Source organism: Talaromyces marneffei, chromosome 6, assembly GCF_009556855.1.
Source record: "Talaromyces marneffei chromosome 6, complete sequence".
Taxonomy (NCBI): domain Eukaryota; kingdom Fungi; phylum Ascomycota; class Eurotiomycetes; order Eurotiales; family Trichocomaceae; genus Talaromyces; species Talaromyces marneffei.
The window spans coordinates 2,393,608-2,415,014 of NC_072353.1; the positions used below are offsets into that span (position 1 = coordinate 2,393,608).

At 47.0% G+C, this 21,407-nt stretch overlaps 8 protein-coding genes across 8 annotated transcripts; 4 read left to right on the plus strand and 4 right to left on the minus strand.

The window, feature by feature from the left end:
• Positions 1 to 51: 51 nt before the first annotated feature.
• On the minus strand, positions 52 to 1,474 carry EYB26_008373 (uncharacterized protein; the record flags this gene model as incomplete). Its single annotated transcript, XM_054267628.1, has 10 exons — positions 52 to 70; positions 145 to 429; positions 481 to 520; positions 571 to 611; positions 661 to 772; positions 831 to 856; positions 915 to 945; positions 1,006 to 1,075; positions 1,141 to 1,213; positions 1,272 to 1,474. The coding sequence occupies 10 exons, from the start codon at positions 1,472 to 1,474 to the stop codon at positions 52 to 54; spliced, it is 900 nt and encodes a 299-aa protein (XP_054123603.1).
• Positions 1,475 to 2,333: 859 nt separating this feature from the next.
• Positions 2,334 to 4,697, minus strand: EYB26_008374 (uncharacterized protein; the record flags this gene model as incomplete). The annotated part of the gene is made up of 2 exons (XM_054267629.1): positions 2,334 to 4,615; positions 4,673 to 4,697. The coding sequence occupies 2 exons, from the start codon at positions 4,695 to 4,697 to the stop codon at positions 2,334 to 2,336; spliced, it is 2,307 nt and encodes a 768-aa protein (XP_054123604.1).
• A 450-nt stretch (positions 4,698 to 5,147) lies between these two features.
• On the plus strand, positions 5,148 to 6,622 carry EYB26_008375 (uncharacterized protein; the record flags this gene model as incomplete). Its single annotated transcript, XM_054267630.1, has 2 exons — positions 5,148 to 5,418; positions 5,466 to 6,622. 2 exons carry the CDS (start codon positions 5,148 to 5,150, stop codon positions 6,620 to 6,622), a joined length of 1,428 nt encoding a protein of 475 aa, XP_054123605.1.
• Positions 6,623 to 6,873: 251 nt separating this feature from the next.
• Positions 6,874 to 7,560, minus strand: EYB26_008376 (uncharacterized protein; the record flags this gene model as incomplete). The annotated part of the gene is made up of 1 exon (XM_054267631.1): positions 6,874 to 7,560. One exon carries the CDS (start codon positions 7,558 to 7,560, stop codon positions 6,874 to 6,876), a length of 687 nt encoding a protein of 228 aa, XP_054123606.1.
• Positions 7,561 to 8,451: 891 nt separating this feature from the next.
• EYB26_008377 (uncharacterized protein) lies at positions 8,452 to 11,437 on the plus strand (the record flags this gene model as incomplete). The annotated part of the gene is made up of 2 exons (XM_054267632.1): positions 8,452 to 8,899; positions 9,012 to 11,437. The coding sequence occupies 2 exons, from the start codon at positions 8,452 to 8,454 to the stop codon at positions 11,435 to 11,437; spliced, it is 2,874 nt and encodes a 957-aa protein (XP_054123607.1).
• A 1,565-nt stretch (positions 11,438 to 13,002) lies between these two features.
• Positions 13,003 to 14,227, plus strand: EYB26_008378 (uncharacterized protein; the record flags this gene model as incomplete). Its single annotated transcript, XM_054267633.1, has 3 exons — positions 13,003 to 13,005; positions 13,081 to 13,091; positions 13,450 to 14,227. 3 exons carry the CDS (start codon positions 13,003 to 13,005, stop codon positions 14,225 to 14,227), a joined length of 792 nt encoding a protein of 263 aa, XP_054123608.1.
• A 928-nt stretch (positions 14,228 to 15,155) lies between these two features.
• On the minus strand, positions 15,156 to 17,020 carry EYB26_008379 (uncharacterized protein; the record flags this gene model as incomplete). The annotated part of the gene is made up of 3 exons (XM_054267634.1): positions 15,156 to 15,609; positions 15,693 to 16,342; positions 16,397 to 17,020. 3 exons carry the CDS (start codon positions 17,018 to 17,020, stop codon positions 15,156 to 15,158), a joined length of 1,728 nt encoding a protein of 575 aa, XP_054123609.1.
• A 2,787-nt stretch (positions 17,021 to 19,807) lies between these two features.
• EYB26_008380 (uncharacterized protein) lies at positions 19,808 to 21,183 on the plus strand (the record flags this gene model as incomplete). The annotated part of the gene is made up of 3 exons (XM_054267635.1): positions 19,808 to 19,954; positions 20,014 to 20,962; positions 21,113 to 21,183. 3 exons carry the CDS (start codon positions 19,808 to 19,810, stop codon positions 21,181 to 21,183), a joined length of 1,167 nt encoding a protein of 388 aa, XP_054123610.1.
• Between the last annotated feature and the right edge of the window lie 224 nt (positions 21,184 to 21,407).

The following is a 21,407-nucleotide window of genomic DNA, read 5'->3' on the forward strand; positions in this document are numbered from 1 at the left end:
CTCATTCTCTGCCTCTTAGTTATCGCATGTCTCTTTCCCTAAGAGCCAGTCCTAGCCCAAAATCTCGTCACTAGAGCAACCGCCGAATTAGTAAAAATCCCAATCCCCCAGGGTGCCATTTGCAGAGGCAAGATGAGAACTCACGTATACAAATGATCAGGCATTCGAATCCCATCATTAATCGATACACCCATCAACCGTCCCCCATCCACAGTCAACAGCGCACAATTCATGTAGCCTCCACCGGGACTCGACAATAACAAAACGGGGCCAACCATCTCCTCGGGACGACCGGGGCGACCTACGGTACTTCGAAGTGCTGCCTTTTCAGCTTGATGATTGATGTTGTATTCGTGTTTACCGGCTGTGACTCCTGTCATTTCGGAGGGGAAGATCCCGGGGCAGATAGTGTTGACGCGGATTTTCATCCTGAGATGGAGCGTTAGCTTGGTTATTTGTGTTTATTTCGGGGTGACTTACGGGTGGAAACGGCCAGCAAGGAGCTTTGAGAGATGAACGACTGAAATTCGGTCAGTAGTGCCATTCGACACAATGTTTAAGATTGCTCACCAGCAGCCTTGGAGACGCCGTATGTGAGGGACCCCATCGATCTATCCTTTGGTCAGCGATGTCAGGAAAAAGCCTAGCTATGATTCATACCGTATGTTACCCAATCCCGCTAACGACGCAATCACACAGACATTCGGATCTTTCGATTTGCGTAGCAAGGGTATAAAGTTGACGGTAAGGAAGTATACACCGTTGACGTTGACTGAATACCTATTAGTCAATGACTGCGTATCATGTTTTGAGTGAGCACAAGCACTCACTTTGATTACTTCGATCGAAATCCTCTCTATAGAGACTGTTAACAACGATCGCTACTTGTGCCCAAAAGAATATCGAATACCCACTCAATCAATCCATTGATGAGAAGGTTCTCAACTTGATCGGTTGCCAAAAGTCAATATTCGATCTTTTATTTCTTGTAGCAAGGACGCTCACGGTCATTGTGATCCTTGGCCATCACTCTCCAGGGGCTGTTTACGCCGGCGCAATTTATGAGTGTATCGACCTATCAACCAACCTCTTCCCATCAGTATGCGAACTTGATGCAGTAGAATTCTGAAAGGCACTGACATGAGATTCCTTAGCAGAAATACTCTCAACAATAGCCTTACATCCCTCTGCCGTCTGCACATCTCCTTGGATACTTTAAAAAAAAGTCCTAAGTCAGCTCAGTAATAAACCTTGGAACGAGCCCATCTCACATATGAATATCTCCTCCAATCTGTCTCGCAGCCGTCTCCAACGTATCCTTTCGTCTACCAGAAATATAAACTTTTGCACCATTAACCGCAAACCCTTCAGCAATAGCTTTACCCAGACCAGATCCACCGCCAGTAACGACGACGACTTTGCCCTTGACGGAGAAGAGATCTTCGATTTTGAAGGAGACGTGTTGTTCTGCCATATTTCTTGATTTCTAATTGATGTTTTTGATGTCTCTATGAAGGAGAAATTTCGGGTATTTTGAGATCGTTCATACCACAAACATTACCATAACGAGTTCAGTAATAACTTTAGCTCGACGCTTACGCCGTGGGTGTGGGAGAAGATTCAGCACGTTAAGACTGTTAAGGGGTACTGAGTCAAGTCAGGGGTTGATTGTACCGGATGTAGTTCGTGCGTTGGAGGCGGAGGATATACATGAAGTTTAGATGTACATGACACAATCAATTGATTTGAGATGATATAATTTGCATGATACAAAGACTAACGTATAACATATTCATGGGGGCACTTCTTAGGGTTAACAGCAAACCCCGCACTTCCCCCGGACTTCTCTCCGCAACGCCAGCCCCTATAATCTATGACGTTTAATCAAGACAGACCAAATGCATAGCTTTTGAATGGTCTTCGGCGATGGTACGAGTCGATAAGAATCCTATGCGCGAAATCAAGTCGTCGCTTGATTACCGTATCAGGTTAACCATCGTTCGTCATACGATACATCCATAGACTTAAAATCCGAGGCTTGAAACCTTGTTCTCTTAAGCTTAAGGCCGGTCCCTACAGACAAAGCCGAATAAGAATTTGAGTGATTATTGGCGCGGAATGCCTGAGACGCAAACCAGGCCCAGAACCGGCTCGGATAACTACTCGCATGAATGGAAACTGAAGAGCGCCTGGAATTCAAAGCGTTCAAGTGTATCTAGTATTTAGCTGTTGTCAAGTTGCCAGAACTCTTATAGCTAGCAGAAGCGACATATGCCGCATATGATCATCTCATGACTTTTGATGGACTGATATCCCGCGATGAATATTGTTCTTTAAAAAGTCATATTCTGTTCAGCGGTCTGGTCGTTCTTCAGTTTCTTATTTCGAACTTTTCGAACGCGCTGATCATTAGGATCAAATCCTCCATTACCCCAAAGGGCCCATTCTTCAGTTTCTCTCATATAATCCTCTGGGCGGAAGGAGATACCTTCCGTCTTCTCTTTCTCTAGCAGTTCAAAGAATCGATCGTAATTAATTCTTGTATGCCATCTTCCGTCCACTTTGAACCTATCAGAGGCGAGTAAAATGCAGCAACTATGCGCGTGCTCGGCTCCAATTCCGTACCCCAGGCCTCGTCGTTCGAGTTCATCGTTTAATGCGACGACAAACGCAACGACCTCCTCGTAGAATGGTACGTTCTTCATTGTGAGGCCTACTCCTGCGCTTGAGCTTGTTCCGCAGTATGTGACGCCCTTGACTTCGATGAAACACGGCAATCCTTTCTCAACAAGATCGGCGTATTCCTTGACCTCGTCGTCAATATTGAAGCCCTTGACAAGTGTCAGGCGGAAAACAGTACGTTGGAAATGTCGTTTCTCGCGAAGAATGTCGAGACAGCGTTGGAACCGCTCCCAGAAATCACGGTGCAGAGGACGATCGATTCTTCGCAGACTTTCACGGTTGCTCGCGTCAATGGACACGTACAGTTGGGTTACACGATCGAGAGTTGCCAATTGGTCTGGATGTTGCGCGTTGCATACCAAGAAACTCGATATCTGCTCATTATGAAGCATACCGAGGAATTCATTGATATGGGGATAGAAGATTGGTTCTCCGACTAAGCTCAAAGCGCAGTGTCGAATCCGCATAGCCTCCGCAAACCGCTCAGCTCGGACGCCAGGAATGCCCTTCAGCATTTTGATCTTCTTGTAATGGCCTTCTTTGACTCCGTTGAAAATCATTTCCGGAGGGTCCACTTTCCATCGCCACGTTGTTCCTACAGGGTTCGTGCCATGGCGCCAGCAAAAGACACATTTATTGCTGCATGACAATGAGGGTGTAGTTTCCATGCAGAGGTGTGACTTGATACCATAAAAGGAATACTTGTAGCATGACCCTCGTCCTCGGAGTGCTGATTTAGTCCAACGGCAGATTTTGACTCCAGAGTGAGACCCCACAATTGTGTAGCCTTGTTTCGTGAGAGATGCGTAAGTTGGTGAAGTCGACGGCACCATTTCCTTTAATGCTGCCTGACTTGTCTGAACTTTGGATACGGTTGTAAAATCAACCGGTATGGGATCACCTTTGCCTTTCTTTGCACTGCCTCCGAAATTAATGTCCTCCAAGTCGACTACGGTCTGTGTTTTCTTGCTGGATGGTTGGTCTTCATCTTCAGCCGCTGACTCCTCGTCACTCTCGAATGGGTCACCGCTACCGGCCACACCTTCGCCCAAACCTCCAGTCTGTGCTACTTCGAGCAGAATCTCGACCAACCCGCTCGTCCAATCTTTCAAGGCGTTTATTGCATCAGTTTTTGTATCACCCATGCCGAGAGGGTATGCGCGCTTCTTTCCGGTAAGCTTCGCCATCCAGCGGTCGATTTCCTTCGCTTGTGAACAGAACCCATCTTCCTCCGTTGGCCAACCCTCCTTATCACCAAACCCGAACACGGAGTATCCAGCTAGACTCGACAGCGGCGCAGTATCAATACGGAAGTCGTTGTGAGTTTCATCCAAATGGGCGATGAATGTATCGATGATGGTATCAATATTGTAGGTTGGTATCAAGAAACAATAGACGTATCTGGTGTTTGGAGAGTTGACTGGGGCCTTGGGAGCGGTAATGAAGTGGTCATCAAAGTCAACCTCGGCCAAGTCGTACAGTTCTGGAGGAAGTAGACCCCATTCGTTGTCGTTTCCGGGTGATTTCTCTTGCGCTGCTGTGCGCAATTGTTCCAATAGCCATTGTGCATGAGTCTGGGTGGATGCGGTCAATGAAGCGAAGAATATGACGGGTTTGATGTATGATGGACCACCGATTCCATCAGATTTCTGCGAGTTCTTCCCTACACGGCGATCTTTATTGCCCACGACTCTCTTCGGGCCGGATGCGAGAGGTTTTGGAGCCGGCTTGAGCGCTGTGACAGACTTTTGTTCGGGTATGGGAGCGACTGGTTTTTCCTTGAGAATGGCAGATTCAAGACGCGGCGACGGAGGAGGTGACGAGGATAATGAGCTTTTTGATCGCTTAGAACTGGTAAATCGTACGAATAGAAAGAATACTGCTAGAGAGACGATGATAGGAATGCGAAAGCTGTGCCAGGTTGCCAGAAGACCTGCCATGCATCAAATCAGCATGGGCAACAATGGAAATGACTCTGAGCACGACTTACCTGGTACCAAAGAAGAATCCGCCATCTCGTAAAGTTTCCCCTTTGATTGAGCGGGCGAGTTGACAATGGTGATATTCGAAGAAAATTCAGTGGACGCTGGCGGGGCACACGAGTAACTTCAGGAAGTTCAGGTGCTATTCAGTCGGCCAGCATAGTAAGCCCGTGGGCTGTATTGCGTACGGAGCAATCGTAAATATTCATACAGATTTATGAACACGTACAGAGAACAACATCCAAAAAATTGCTCATGTTCGGTCTCTCGTAGAATAGTGAGGGATGTTGTTGATTTTGTGTCGCAGTGGCTAATCTGGGTGGGGCCGTGTCTAGACATATCATTGGGTGATCCCCCTTATCGCGATATCTGCTGAGTCAGTGTGCCATCGTCCGCTTAAGTTAGCTACTGGCAGTAACTAACTTAACCAACAACCTCCATTACACTTTGTCAGCTTTGTATCTTGAAGTCTATCGGTTCAAGATGGACTCTCAAGATGAGAAACATGGCCTTCTAGGCAACGAAAACCGGCCCTCCTCAGAATTTATGCAAGAGAAAGATGGCCTTCCTGCTATCAACACTCCTCGACGCTCTTTTCGCTCTCGAGTGTGGTCACTAGCTCTCGCTGCATTGTTGACCCTGACTGCGTTTGGTTTTTGGAGCACTTCATCTTTCAAGCATTGCCACAAGGTAATGCCAATGAAAAATATAGAAGACCGTGTTCACAAGATTCTTTCTGAAACACCTCTTATCGGTAAGTCAGTCACGAAATGCGACATGAACTTCTGGCTAATTAGATAGACGGCCACAATGATCTTCCCATTCTAGTGCGAGCTATGTATGGCAATAAAATATATAGCTCCGATTTCATTAAGCGCTTTGCGTTTGGCAATTTGACTGGCCATGTTGATGCGCCACGCTTGGCCGATGGCCAGGTCGGGGGTACTTTCTGGAGCGTGTTCGTCCCTTGTCCTGCAGATGGCGCGGATTTCTCCAAGGAGAACTATGCAGAGAGCGTTAGGACTACCTATGAGCAAGTTGATGTCATGACAAGAATTCAACAAGAATTCAAAGGCATCCTTTCCGAGTCACCAAACGGCACCACAGCCCTGGAAGAGTTCCGTCGAGGCAAGATCATTTCACCTCTGGGAATTGAGGGCTTGCACTCTATCGGCAATTCTCTCACCCATCTCAGATCATTCTACAAGCTCGGCGTCAGATACGCAACCTTGACACACAATTGCCACAACATATACGCCGACGCAGCATTGGTGGAGATTCCCGGGGGCGGAATCAAAAAGGCGGATCCAGTCTGGAATGGCGTTAGCGAAAAGGGCAAAATTCTTGTATCCGAGATGAACCGACTAGGCATGATCGTTGACCTTGCACATGTCAGCGAGGCTACGATGCACGATGTTCTCGGTGCCGGCAAAGATGACTGGATTGGCAGCCAGGCACCGGTTATCTTCAGTCATAGTTCCACCCACGCTCTCTGCCCGCATCCTCGCAACCCTACAGATGAGACTTTGAAGCTTGTCAAGAAGACTGATTCAGTAGTTATGGTCAACTTTTACCCCCAATTCATCAGCTGTACTGCATCCGACCGGGAAGACGGAATGCCCGATTTCTATGCCCCCAATGCAACCCTCGCCCATGTTGCCAACCACATTATGCATATCGGTAACCTCATTGGCTTTGACCACGTCGGCTTGGGCAGTGACTTTGACGGTATTGAGTCTACCCCCGAAGGTCTGGAAGATGTCTCCAAGTACCCGGATTTGATTGCAGAACTTCTTAGACGTGGAGTAAGCGATTCGGATGCCGCCAAGGTGGCGGGAGGTAACTTGCTTAGAGTGTGGAAGAAGGTGGACGAAGTTGCACTTAAGTTACAAGCTGAGGGTGTATTGCCAGCGGAAGATGATATTCCCCCTATGAAGCCTGATCAGATTTTTGTATAGAATTGTCCTGTGAAGGGTTACATTAGGTCGATGGCTTGACATCAAACTGTTCTATAGACGTTTTATTTCTCGGTTTCGGTATATATTCAATTGCTTTTATTTTGTGCACCAACCTAGATAAATAAAGTTTAGCGTGAGAAGACATGAATATAGGGTATGCATGACATGACTGTCGCTTATTCAACAAGAAATAACAACAACAAAAAAAGCCGTTACACCTTCGCGGTCTCAACAGCAGCTTCGCTCCCGGTTTACCTTGCCCTCCCCTCAAGTCTTAAATACACCTTGAACCCCTCCAACGCCGTCTCCCCCTGCACACCCACAAACTCATACGGCGCACCCCGCTGCTTTCTCAATCTCGCGCTCTTCTCAATCTCCTCCTCACCCACCCACAACCACTTTACATGCTCTCTCGGATCCAACTTTATTTTCTCCTCCCATTCCATCGTATCGGCAGCTTCATGGACATCAACCACAAAACTGAATTTACCGACCAACCCCAAGCTTTTGGGCTCAATCCATTCATCGATCCGGGCTATGTCGCGGATCTTGCTCACATGTAAGCCCGTCTCCTCAAAAACCTCACGCGCCACACCATCCAGAAGAGTTTGATCCTCGGGGTCGAGTGAGCCACCGGGGAAATCCCAGTATCCACCAAAAGAATCGTCAAAGGCGCGTTGGATAATCAGCATTAAGTGTGAAGTTTTTTCGGCCCCGGACATCGAGGAGGAGATGTGTTTCATGGCGGCGGAGTCTGATGCAGAGGCCGGCAGATGCTGGGCATGAGAGCGGTTTGTGAATATGAAGCCTGCTATGATGAAGAATTTGTATTGGGGGTGTGCAAGCGCAAAGTCGGTGAAGGGGACGTCATATTCGGCGGCTAGGTGAGGCGCAACGGTATAGCTGTAGAGTGAGGAGCCAGCTTTGTTTGTGGCCATTCTGTAGGGTATGAGGCTTTAGATGTATGTACAATTGATTAGGTTTTTTGATGTTTTGTATAGCATAGTCTTAGACATCCAGCACGACCTCGGGGGTCTTTCTATAGTTATGGTTACCTACGTCCATTGTCGTGGTGAGTCAGCGCAGCGGGATAGGCAGCCACCTGGGGACTCACGATAAGCGTTGCCTTGCGACACGAAAAAGTCTTGGCAAATCACGTTAGCAAGGATAGTTTGTCCTATGCCAGGTAGATAAGCATTATGAGGCTGAGCATGAAGCCATCCTGACTCTTTTGAAGGGGCGTCGTCTTCGGAGATCTCGATCGTAGCCGAAGCTAGACCGGATACAGCAACATTCTGCAACATGACGTCGCTCAAACGAAGATTCTGTACGGAGTATCCCTACGTGACCAGGTTTCAGATGTAGTTAAATAACTTATAGGCCGTCACAGTGCCCCTGATAGTTTCAAGATCCTCGCGAAGTCTCACTGAAGGCTGGCGTGTGCGTATTGCCTCATACCCAGCCGTGCGGATCAGTCTCTGGGACCTGGAGTTGACAGTGGACATTGGACAGTCTGGACGGTGGAGTCACTGGAGTGGATGCCAACGATCTGTCAGTCACATATCAGGAACCAATCATATCAGTGTATGTGATAAACGCTAAACTGCTTCTGGCCTAGGGCCGCTCCTCTGCCCAACTTGGACTAGTTACCTACCCTGTACTGTAGTAACTGTACTCTGTAGTAAAACCGGATCACGCTATTCTGCACAATCGACACGTCTCGGGTCGGGGAAGAAGACAAAGCGAGAACCCAGATAGCCAGTATCAGACAACAGATTGAGAGAGAGATGGGTGGGAATGAGGAAACACAAAACTGGCGTTGTGCAGCAATGGTTAAGGACCCAAAAAATGCAGACCGGATCAAAGTAATTTGCAGACATGAAGAGGAGATCCAACAGGTTAAAGAAGCCGCCCAAAAGATTGATATACCAGGAATAAGAGTCCTACGAGACCAGCTATACCCAGTCAAAATCGACAATGCCAACCGGACAGCAGTCCTGGATGCGGATGGAAATATCCTCCCAGGGGCAGCCGAGGTACTAGGAAAAGAGAACAATGTCAGTATTGCTAAGATCTCGTGGCTCAGCAAGAAAGACTCCAACAAAGCGTACGGATCAATGGTGGTGTATATCACAAGAGGGACTGATGCCAAACGTTTGATAGACGGCAACTACTTCGATATAGCAGGAGAATCTGCGTACACTCAAATCTTTGAACCACGGATGGGACCGGTTCAATGCTTCAACTGTCAGGAGATGGGGCATAAAGCCTATTCTTGTAAAAAGACCCAGACCTGCGCTAAATGTGCAGTTAAGGGACATCACCACAGCACCTGCCAGGCTGCAATTCTGAAATGTGTTCCGTGTGGAGGACCACACGAATCGTTTAGCAAAAACTGTCGAGTACGCCTCATACAGTCTCATGCATAAATCACTTCGCGTACTACAACTCAATGTGGGCAAAAGGGACACGATACAGCAAAGCCTGATGAACGACAACAAAATTAGAGATTACGGAGTCATAGCAATATCCGAGCCATACACGCGGATGATTGGGAACACGATGATAACGAGCCCAATGGGACACAGCTACTGGACAAAGATGATACCTACAGAAAGATATGAAGGAAGATGGCCAATCCGGAGCATGCTATGGATTCGGAGTGACATTGAGGCAGAACAGATCCCGGTGGCATCACCAGACCTGACGGCCGCGATACTACAACTACCGGACCGGGCAGTGTTAGTGGTCTCGGTCTACGTGGAGGGAAATAATAAGGAAGCATTGATATCTACAACTAGGCTACTACATGACCTAGTAGTGGATATCCGCGGTAGAGATGGAATACGAACAGACGTTTTAATTGTGGGAGACTTCAACCGGCATGATCAACTCTGGGGCGGAGATCAAATATCCCCAGCGAGACAAGGAGAGGCAGAAGTGCTAGTTGATTATATAACTGAGCATTCTCTCCAAAGTCTCCTACCGAGAGGCACAAAAACATGGCATTCAGGGGACCTAGAAACAACGATCGACTTGGTTCTAGCATCAACGGAGTTGGCAGAAGAGATGGTTAAATGTGGGATACATTATACAAACCATGGATCAGACCATCAAGCTATTGAGACAGAGTTTGACATATCGGTTCCAGAGCGACCCATTACTGAGAGATTACTCTGGAAGAACGCGCCTTGGGCAGAAATCAGAGCGAGGGTCACTACCAGCTTACAGGCGGTTTCTATAGACGGCTTAGTCCAGCAGCAGACGGATCGCCTCATGACAGTGGTCATGGAAGCGGTCTCAAAACTTACACCTAAGGCAAAGCCCTCTCCCTACGCTAAACGATGGTGGACGGCAGATCTGACACAGCTTCGCTATATATATACCTACTGGAGAAATCAGGCCAGAGCGCAACGCAGGGCAGGACGTGCAATCCCCGATCTTGAACAACAGGCACATGAAGCGGCAAAAGAGTATCATGATGCAATCAGGAAACAGAAGAAAGCGCACTGGGAGGACTTCCTTGCCGATGATACTAATATATGGCAAGCCACTAAATATCTAAAACCAGGGGGCAGCTCACTCAGCGACAAAATACCACCATTAACAAAGTCAAATGGGTTTACTACTAAAGGCAAAATGGAACAGGCCGAAGAGCTGCTGGCCACGTTCTTCCCACCTCTACCAGCAACGATTGAAGACGAGGGAACCCAGCCACAAAGGGAGCCGATACATATGCCGGATCTCACTATGGAGGAGATTGAAAAGAAAGTCTTCGAAACTAATCCATGGAAAGTATCTGGAGAGGATGGCCTCCCAGCAATGGTATGGAGACAGCTCTGGCCAGCGGTCAAAGAAAGAGTATTCTATATCTTTCAGACATCACTTCAAGATAGCGAGCTCCCTTCCCAATGGAGAAATGCCAAGATCATACCGCTGAAGAAGCTGGCAAAGGACAACTACTCGCTGGCTAAAGCGTGGAGACCTATATCACTGCTCTCCACACTAGGCAAGATCCTGGAAGCAGTTATCGCAGAAAGGATATCATATGCCGTTGAAACATTTGGTCTATTGCCTACAAACCACTTCGGGGCAAGGAAAAGGCGCTCGGCAGAACAAGCACTATTACTACTACAGGAAGAAATCTTCAAGGCCTGGAGAAATAGGAAGGTACTTAGCTTGGTCAGTTTCGATGTCCAAGGGGAATATAACGGGGTCTTTAAAGAAAGACTGCTGCAGAGATTGAAGGCAAGGGGGATACCTGATAAGATAGTTCAATGGATCAACGCCTTTTGTTCAAGACGCACCGCAACTATTCTGGTTAACGGGCTAACGAGCGAACAAAGGGAACTATCTCAAGCAGGCTTACCACAAGGATCACCGCTATCCCCGATACTTTTTCTCTTCTTTAATGCAGATCTAGTACAACACAGGATTAGCGCCTCTGGAGGATCAATCGCATTCGTGGATGATTACACAGCCTGGGTAACAGGCCCATCAGCGGAAGCAAACCGGGCTGGTATTGAAGCAGTAATCAATAGAGCCCTAGAGTGGGAAAGGCGCAGCGGAGCCACATTTGAATATGATAAAACAGCCATAGTACACTTCACTCGGACTGCGAGCCGGTCAAGCAGCACACTATTCACAGTGAAAGGGGTGACAGTCAAGCCAAAAGACAGTGCAAAGATCCTAGGAGTAGTGATGGACTCGCACCTACACTTTGAGAAACATATTGCCAATGCTGCTACGAAAGGATTAGCAGCAGCCATAGCACTGAGAAGACTCAAAATAGTATCCCCTCGGACAGCGAGGTAACTATTTAAGGCAACAGTGGCGCCAGTGGCAGATTATGCCTCTAGTGTCTGGATGCATGCCTGTGGAGCAAAAGGAACACAGTATTTAAATAGAATGCAGAAACATGGGGCCATCGCAGTTATAGGAGCCTTCCGGACAGTAGCAACAGCAGTGGCTGAGGCAGAAGCAGACATTCAGCCTTTCTATCACCGACATATGGAGAAAGCTACAAAAATGCGGATTGACATTCAGACACTACCTAAATCGAACCCCCTGGTCAGACTGAGAACTATTACAACCCGGAGGTTCAGGTCTCCGCTGCAGAAGATATCTCAAGCACTAGATACAACAGTAATAGAGCAGATCAAGACCATCCAGGCATTTACAGTGTCACCGTGGACAGGCCGGATACGAACGATATATGAAACGGATGGAGATAAAGCCATTGACATCGCCAGCAAAGCAATAGGCATTCTAATCGCGACAAGTGCATCTGCCAGATCCGGAATGGTAGGTATGGGAGGCTATATAAGAGACACCCAAGCAGACAACAACGGGACCGATATATCTAGATACTCCATCACCCTAGGCAAACGGACGGAGCAAAATCCCTATACAGCCGAGCTAGAAGCGATAGCGGTCGCTCTAGAACGTATCTCACCGGAGACATGCCAGAGATGGATATCTATCCTTAGTAGCAACAGATCTGTACTATCAGCAATCAGTCAACCCCGTCAACAATCGGGCCAACTGACCATCCGGCGGATATACAGACTGATTCAGGTCTTACAGCAGCGAGGTAACGCGGTTAATGCAATTTGGATCCCAGGGCATGCAGACATAGACTTGCAGCGGCAAGCAAAAGCAGAAGCACGAAAATCGACAGGAACAGAACGCCTACCAGAAAAACAACCATTCCACGCTAAATCAACTACTATCAGGCTCGCCCTGGCGGTACGGAAACGAGAATGGACTCTCCCAGAGGAGGTCGGAAAATACTCAAAGGCCCTGGATATAGCTCTTCCAGGAAAACATACAAGGAACTTATACGATGGACTGAATCGGAAAGAGGCAAAGACCCTAGCCCAGCTTCGAACAGGAATGACAAGGCTTAATAGCTATCTAAACAGAATAGGCGCAGCACACTCAAACCTCTGTGTCTGCGGTTAAGCAAGCGAGACAGTGGAGCACTTTTTATTCCGCTGCACCAAATGGACAGCGATGAGAGAAGGCATGAACCAATGCACAGAGTCAAAACGGGGAAATCTGTCCTTCTTCCTGGGCGGAAAGACACGGTCAGATTCGGATCAATGGCAACCAGACATGAAGGCCGTCCACGCAGCAATTAAGTTTGCGATTACAACAGGAAGACTGAAACCGGAACCGGATTCTGAACCTGAATCCCAATCAACACAGTGAAAAGTGAAGCAATCCATCCCTTTACCCCCCTTCCCAGGTAGATCTTGCTGCAGCCGCCGAAGATAGGACGTTGCACACTTGGAGAAAATAACCTTTAAGATCATCTACTAGCCAGCACCAAGGGAACCCTTAAAATACTAACTGAAGAACCCAAACACCAAGCAGACATGGTATGAGAACAAAAATAGGGGCTGTTACGAGTTCAAGGCGAATCTATGAGAAGGATTATGTAATTAGCGCACTAGTGCCCTCTAGGGTTAGTCCCGGGCGTAATAAACATCATCATAAAACCGGATTCCTTCCAAGCTTCACTTTTCTTCTTTTTTGTCCTGGCTGACTGAGTGTAACGAGAAGAGAAGAAAAGAGAACAGTCGCACTAAGACACGCCTGCAACTGATCTTTGCTCTCCAATCGGTACGCAAGTCTATTGGGACGGAGCCCACATTAATCCATCTTTGACTGCTTTAGAGTACGAATCCATCATACACCCCGGTAGTTGATTCCTTTTCTTCTTTTCCTTGTCCTCGTTTTGATTTTCATATCGCCAAATTATCGACTGCCTGTCTTTACAGTTGGTGTTGTGAGAGAACTCGTGCTGAAGTTGTAGGTCACAGCGTTTATGACCTACCTCCACACAAGGTTCCTGCTACCGACACCACCAGCCTTCATCGGACAATTGCGCATGCTATCAAAACAGGCGAGTTGCAGATCATAGACGACATTGCAATTGACAATGGTATCGACTACACAGTATACAGTGTCCACATTACGCCCATCCAGGACCAAGGAAAGCTACTCTATGTGGTTTTATCGGTTCATGACGTGACCAAGGAGTCAGTAGCCCGCCAGAGCAATAAAGAGCTGGCTTATATGAACGAAACATACAGGGTTCTCGTCGATACCGTCAAAGAGTATGCTATTTTCATGCTGGACACAACTGGCTGTGTGGCTACATGGAATTCTGGTGCAGCCATGATAAAAGGATACAGCTCAGATGATATTATCGGTCGCCATTTTTCGACATTCTACGGCGATTTGCTAGTCGAAGACAACATTATGATCCAAACAATCATGCTCAAAATGCTCAACATAATTGGCTTCGAGAAAGTCGACACAGCCTGGAACGGCGCCGAAGCAGTCCGCAAAGTCAAACAGAAACCCCTATCCTACAATGCTATCCTGATGGATATCAACATGCCAGTCATGGACGGCGTGGATGCCACCATCGCCATTCGCAGGATGAGCCAAGACGTGCCCATTATTGCCATGACGGGTAATGCGCTCAAGGGAGACTCGGATGCATATCTCGCCAGTGGTATGAATGACTATATAGCGAAACCAGTTCATCGTCAACACCTGGTCTCGGTTCTACTGAAATGGATCGGGCCGTAGGTCCCACACATACCCATATTTCTACCCACATACACTTGAATACTTGTACATCATATTCCCTCACATATCCTTTTCCTTATTCATTTTTCGGGGCGGGGCCCATATTACATGAAAAGGCGTTTTACATCTACGAGTGGGAGTCATGCCATTCGGATGATTAATTTTTTTCGGCAATGATTTACGATGGACAGTCGATTTAGTGGATCTGCTGTCAAATATGTATCACGACATATGTTTTGTTTGACATACACTTGGTCAGGGGTTTTTATCACGTATACCCATACTACGCACGGCGTTTAGTCTTTTGTTTCTCGAGCGCACATACGAAGGGTGTGTTGCCACATTATTGATAGGGTTTTATAAGGCATACTTGCATACTTACATACAATTAATGAGATTTAGAGATTCATATTGATTTTCTCCCCTTCTCTAGAGCATACTATCTAACCAAGGCAGCGTATGAGATACGTAGATTCCCTTTCTCAAATTGGATCTGACGAAGAGTGAGCAATCCTACAACCTTGAAGCCATAGTGCTCAGCCTCGTAGTCATTCCTAAACATGTTCAATATTCCTGATACAAGACAAAATACTCCAAACGCTCCCTCCCCTCCCACCAAGGGTTGGTTGTACATTGTACAGTACTACTACCTAGTGTGGAAAGTAGAACTAAAATAAATCAGTCGCTATATCATGTAGACTTGGTAATATTCTATTCAACGGGGCAGTTGTAACATTCATGATCCACTATCAGCTCCAATTGTTCTAGATATGATCAAATAAATGAGGAGCATAAATTCCGCTTGCTCCAATTATGGTTCCAGAAAGTCAAGATCTTTTATCAGTTCTGAGTCATGGCCTAGAGATTTGAGATTCTCCCGTACCCCTTTGGCATAAGGTCCCATGTGCTGCGAAAAATCAGCTGAGCTTCAAGTTACGTCGTCGTTCGCGGAAGTGGATGCACCCATAAAGACAAATGAATTGACTGGATCTTGAAATACAGCACTACCGAACCCTTGAGCCTCGGCTTCTCGAACATCTGAATGTAAGTGTCCCAAACCGGTTATGGGTAGCGAGAACAGGTCTGATGTCGAGTCATAAAGTGAAGCGTGGTCGGATTGACGCAGTTGCCCACTTGTTGGCGTCTCCAACGCTGATTTCTGTCGTTTATTCTGGGGTTGAGTATTTTGGGTGGTTATCACGTCTATGACAATACGTGACATTTGGTAGAGTTGTCTATTATATGACACATTTCTTCGACAATTGGTTTGAAGCATCTCCACAAAATCCTTGAGCATATCTATGTCCGAATTACGCCCACGGCCACAAAGGATGTATGATAATAACTCGTATAGGTATAGTGGCGGAAGAGAGGCGAGAAAGCTATAATTTGATCCACTAGGTTAGTTGCATTCGGCTTTTGGATGATCACATATAATGGAAATCAAAGAAGATTAAATACTGACAGAGGGAAAAATGCGTGGTTTCCTTGATCTGGAAGTGAATGCCAGAGACGTAGCAAAAGCTTCATACATATTTTCGCAATCTCCGGGCTCCGCTGAAATGTTGTCGCGTCTGGATGGCACTTGTAAGGCCAAATGAGGAACGGCTGTGTACAAAGAAAGCGGATTGCCAATTCAACCTTGGGGGCAGAGATTTCTAGGTCTTTTTGTATCTCATCCAGATTGATTTCCACGTCAGTTAGCCAGGCTTGAAGTCTCGACAAAATTGTTGTCGCAATTCGACGAACTTGTTCTGCAGTTTTCACCTGGACTTGACTTGCATATACCTCTAAGTAGATTGTCTCCTCAATCTTAGCCAGCTCGGCCTTAGCTGCAAGATGCGATGCAATACTGTCTCCAAATGCCATTAAGGATGAATCGAGCTGGACTTCTGAGATTGGAATATTTGGAGATGAGCCGGCAGTCCAGCAAATGGTCTTGTCAAGCACGTATAGGCAGTAGGAAATGTTTCGTCTTTCTTTGATGTCCTCATCACTAATTTGACCTTGAAGAGAATGCCATTGATGGACGCCAATAGACTTCGCGCATCGGACGGCTAAAGTAAATAGGGTCTCGCAGATACCTACAGAGAGAAACTCTTGGGCCACCAAGAACTTCAAATTTTCATTTCGTTAGCGGCATTCTTAGCATTCCTTCACTTGACATACTAAGGATAGAAGTGCTTGTACGTTGATGACGCGAGGTGAGACGACTTGGTCAAGGTTGTTGAGTGCGCGCTTTGCGTTGGTCAGGAAACCCTCAATAACATCGAAGTCGATAGAAGAGATCTTCTGTGCCTGCTTAATTTGAGGTGACTTTACCCTGTGAGAACATAGTGAGTTTGCCGACAGAGCCATGAGAATGAGATTATTACAGCAAATGATAGAAGCCAGGTCCTTTTCAGAAGATTCAGATTGCCGCATGGCGATGGCCAATTGATTGAACCTTTCCTTTGTCCAAATAGGGAAATTATGATTGATTGTAGTAAAATATGGTTCAATCATCGCGTCTAAAATAGCGAATGGAGGCATTGTAGGAGGTGATCTATCTTTGATGAGTTCTTCTCTTTGGCCAACTAGTAGGTCGATCTTGCGCTCTGCTTGCACAACGCATTCCCTCAGGCTGTGCGGCTCAAGCTCAACACCCTCCATGAGTACATCCTTTGTGTCGAGCAGTATTGACTCTAGGGACGTCGGTCCGAAGTATCTTTTACAGTTGTTGTGCTCTATCAGAAAGCGACCAAGTTTCCTTGTGTGAAAACTAACGGCTTCGTCATTGACTGACCAGGCCATTGAATAGAGCACTCAGACGTCGATATGGAATGCCTGGTAAGGTGTCGGACAGAAGCACAACATAAAATAGAATGGAATGGATGATATTTGTATCACATGTAGAGAAACTGGTTTCGTCCGGGGCTTCAAGTGCATTATCTATCAACGGGAAGAACATCCTTGCGTTCAGGGAAGTCTCTATACCACGAACAACGCAGATTTTGTTGGGAGGGAGCTGGTAAACAACATTTGAAATAATTGATCAAAATCATAATCTCGAAACCCCTGGCGCCACCTACTCCACCACTGAGTCAATCTTACTCTTCGTAGTTAAAATCAATACCATGCCCTGCAAACCCCCAAACCCCCAAACCCTGCGGTCGGCACCGCTGAGGAGGGCAACCAGAGGAAGGGGTTTGTTTCAAATACAACTTTCAGAGGGTTGTTGGTTTTCTCTAAGAGGGGCGACAATGAAACTGGGCTCCAAGTAGTGGGTGTCTGTCATGTCCCAAGGCATACAGCGCCTTGCAAGTGCGGCTTTACAATGAATGATATTTGTTACGCCCGGAGGAACTAACCCTATAGTTAGGGCACTAGTACGCTAATTACATAATCTTCCTCAAGGTGCGGCATGAACTCGCAGTAGCCCATAATTTTGTTCTTGTGTCCCATATGCTTGGTTTGGAGTCTTCGGTTAGTGTTATAGAGGCTCCCTTGGAGTTGGCTAGTAGATGGTCTTAAAGGTTATCTTCTCCAAGTGTGCAGTGTCCTATCTTCGGCGACTGCAGCTGTATCTACCTAGGAAGGGAAGGGGGGAGGGAGAGGGGAGAGGTTAGCGGTGGATTACCTTATTCTTCACTGTGTTGATTGAGGTTCAGATACGGGTTCCTGTTCCAGTCTTTTTGTTGCCATTGCATACTTGATTGCTGCATGGACGGCCGTCATATCCGGTTGCCATCGGTCAGAGTCTGAGCGTGATTTTCCGCCTAAAAAGAAGGACAGATTTCCTCGTTTTGTCTGCGTGCATTGATTCATGTCTTCCCGTTTTGTTGCCCATTTCGTGCAGCGGAATAAAAAGTGTTCCACAGTCTCGCTTGCTTGGCCACAAGCACAAAGATCAGAGTCTACTGCGCCTATCCTATTTAGATAGCTGTTGAGCCTTGTCATGCCTGTCCGCAGTTGAGCTAGAGTCTCTGCCTCTTTCCGATTTAGTCTATCGTACAGACTTCTTGTGTGCTTTCCTGGAAGTGCAATGTCGATAGCCTTTGAGTATTTTCCGATGCTCGCTGGGAGAGCCCATTCTTGTCGTTGTTTAGCAAGGGCCAGTTTAACCGCCGTTGATTTGGCTTGAAATGGCTGTATCTCCGGTTGGCATTCTGTTTCTGTCGATTTCCTCGCTTCTGATTTTGCCCTAATCTGCACGTCCATGTCTGTGTGTGCGGGGACCCAGATTGCGTTGATTGCGTTTTCCTGGCGCTGCAGGGTCTGAGCCAGTTGATATATCCGTTGAATAACCTTTTGGCCAGACTGTTGACGAGGTTGGCTGATTGCTGCAAGGGCGGATCTGTTGCTACTAAGGATAGTGATCCACCTGCGGCACGTCCCAACTGGGATGTGTTCCAGCGCTGCTGCTATCGCTCCTAACTCTGCTGTGTAAGGGTTTTGTTCTGTCCTGTTGCCTAATGTGATAGAATAGCTGGGCATAGTATTGTTATTGCCGTTTGTTTGGGTGTCTATCATGCATCCTCCCATACCCACGAGCCCTGCTCTAGCTGATGTACTAGTGGCTATTAAGATGCCTACTGCCTGATTTGCAAGCTCAATAGCCTTCTCGCGGTCCTTTTCGCATATTGTTTGTATCCGGTATGTCCATGGTGACACCGAGAATGCCTGAATAGTCTCTATCTGTTCCCTTGCTGTTGCCTCAAGTGACTGAGCTATCCGCTGGAGCGGAGACCTGAACCTCCGGGTTGTAATGGTTCTCAGTTTGACCAGGGGGTTTGATTTAGGTAGTGTCTGAATGTCGATCCACAGTTTCGCCGCTTTGTCTATATGTCGACTGTGGAACGGTTGAATGGCTGCTTCTGCCTCCGCCACTGCCGTTGCCACTGTCCGAAAGGCTCCTGTCACTGCGATAGCCCCATGCTTCTGCATTCTATTCAAATACTGTGTTCCTTTTACGCCACAAGCATGCATCCAGACACTAGAGGCATAATCCGCCGCTGGTGCCACTGTTGCTCTGAATAATTGTCTTGCAGTCCGCGGGGATGCGGCTTTACATCAATTGCAACTCTTCGACTCTTTCTCAGCGCCACTCCCGCAATTTAAACCATACTAGGTTTAGACTGTTATTTCAGTAATTTACATGAAGTATTAAACATAACTATACACAAATCGGTATTGATTCCTGTATCGTAAATACGTAGAACTTTCTAGAATGTTCCGTGCAAACCAAACAAACCATTAACAAAGAGACAGGTTTGTCTCAGCAAACTGGCCAGGTGTCATCCTCTTGTCTCTTCAAACATCTCTGAGGCAGGAGTGAGTGACCAAAGCCTTTGTGCATTGAGGGCCACAACCAATTTTTCCCGCTATCTACGGAGTATCGTGGAAGTAGTTACTAACCCGACGAATACGAATTTAGATTTGCGTCTAGTGCATTCCGTCGGGAGCGCAGGCTGCATAATCACGAAGATTAGCGCCCAGCTGGCAATCCATGTAATGTACTGGTTGCTGGTAGCCACCCAGGAAAAGTTAAGAGATGCTGACCGATGAGGCTCAATAGTTTAGTGTGGCGCAGAGGCGACCATGGTTAACCCAACCTTACGGGAAGGTTCCCCATACGACATATCTTCTCGATTTAACACGGCTTCTCCATATGACACATCCCACCTGTGGAATGCCCCCACCCCTGGCTTCCCCGGAACGCCACGCTCGCCTTCCAACTTTAGCTGTGTGAGCTCTCGCCACGGTTTCCATCGGGGCTACTCCACCCCATCTCACGTACAGGCTAGGCTTCCCTTACCCGAGTCGGCCTGGATGACTGGGAGGAGGGAAGGGCATATGACGAACAGCCACCTGTCTGCATTCACTACTCAATCGAGTGGAAGCTTGCACTCAATAAACGTTTTGTAACACGCGATACGGAGCAAAACTTGGTGTTGGCCCCCAGTGCCTACTGGAACACATTCCTTAAACCCAAACTAGAAACGCTTATTGCGCAGAAATTTTCTCGTGACCAGCGTGTTCGTCCTGATGACACCGAAATGATTATCGCAATCAACGACCGCTCCGAACATAACCTTACTAAGCGGTTTGAGAAAACCGAAATCGAGTGGTCTCTCGTAGAAGATCAGCTAATGAAATGGGGCGATTTATTCCGCGCTGGGAAGAAACTCAGGCTAATCATTACATTTTATTATCTTGGGGACAACCAATCACGTCTGAAAAAGGGAGAAAAAAGAGGGTCATCAGCGACTCAAAGGATGCGAGGAGAGATGGAGGATCAGCTTAGTGCTGAACGCACCTCTGGCTCGTCTAGTTCTTGGCGGCAGGTCTATCAACTAATGCGTTGTCGTGACAAGAACTGTAAGCAAGGAGTGCACTGCTTTGAAGACCTTGTGACCCATAAACACTACCCGTTGACTCAGCATCACCTCGCGAGTCTCAGAGATTTTGTTGACAATGATGGTACCTTGCGTACGGAAGATGACATCCCTGATTGGTTTCAAGAACAACTGAAGGCAGAAGAAAGAGTGTTGAAAACAAAGTCCAAGGATAAAGATTCACCCGTAAGTAAGGGCACTTACTCTCTAATTCAGATTGTTGTGCCTGCGCAACCGCTGTTATCCTCTGCTTCAGCCACAACACCTGCGGGAGTTCCAGATACATCATCTGCCAGCACACGACGGTGCAAGCGACTTGAAATTCCGGGACCTCGAGATATAGCACTCAGGAACTACAGTGAGTGGTATGTATCCAACGTGGATGACTATGAACTTAAAAATGATTACCGGAAAGCATGTCAGGTGGCACTTGAAAATGGGCTTGATTTGCAACAGATTTTCAATTGCCCGGATCAAAAATTTTTCACTGACAGAAAGGTGAAAATAGGCACAGCCAATCGTTTTGTTGACGCTGATGACATTCTCGACTGGGTGGAAAATTATATGGATCATTCTTAGTTTGATTAATCGTGATTACCTGGGGGCGTGCATCTTTTATATAGTCAGTATTCTATAGATGTCATTTTCATCTGATTTCTTTCGTATTGTCCCACATATGTCGCAACTTTCTCATTACTATACATGTAACACACCTAGACAGTAGATGTTTACATCTGGTCAATTGCTAAGCCGGCATGCTGGAAATGGCCTACCGCACTTTGCTCCCGTGCTCCTACTACGTC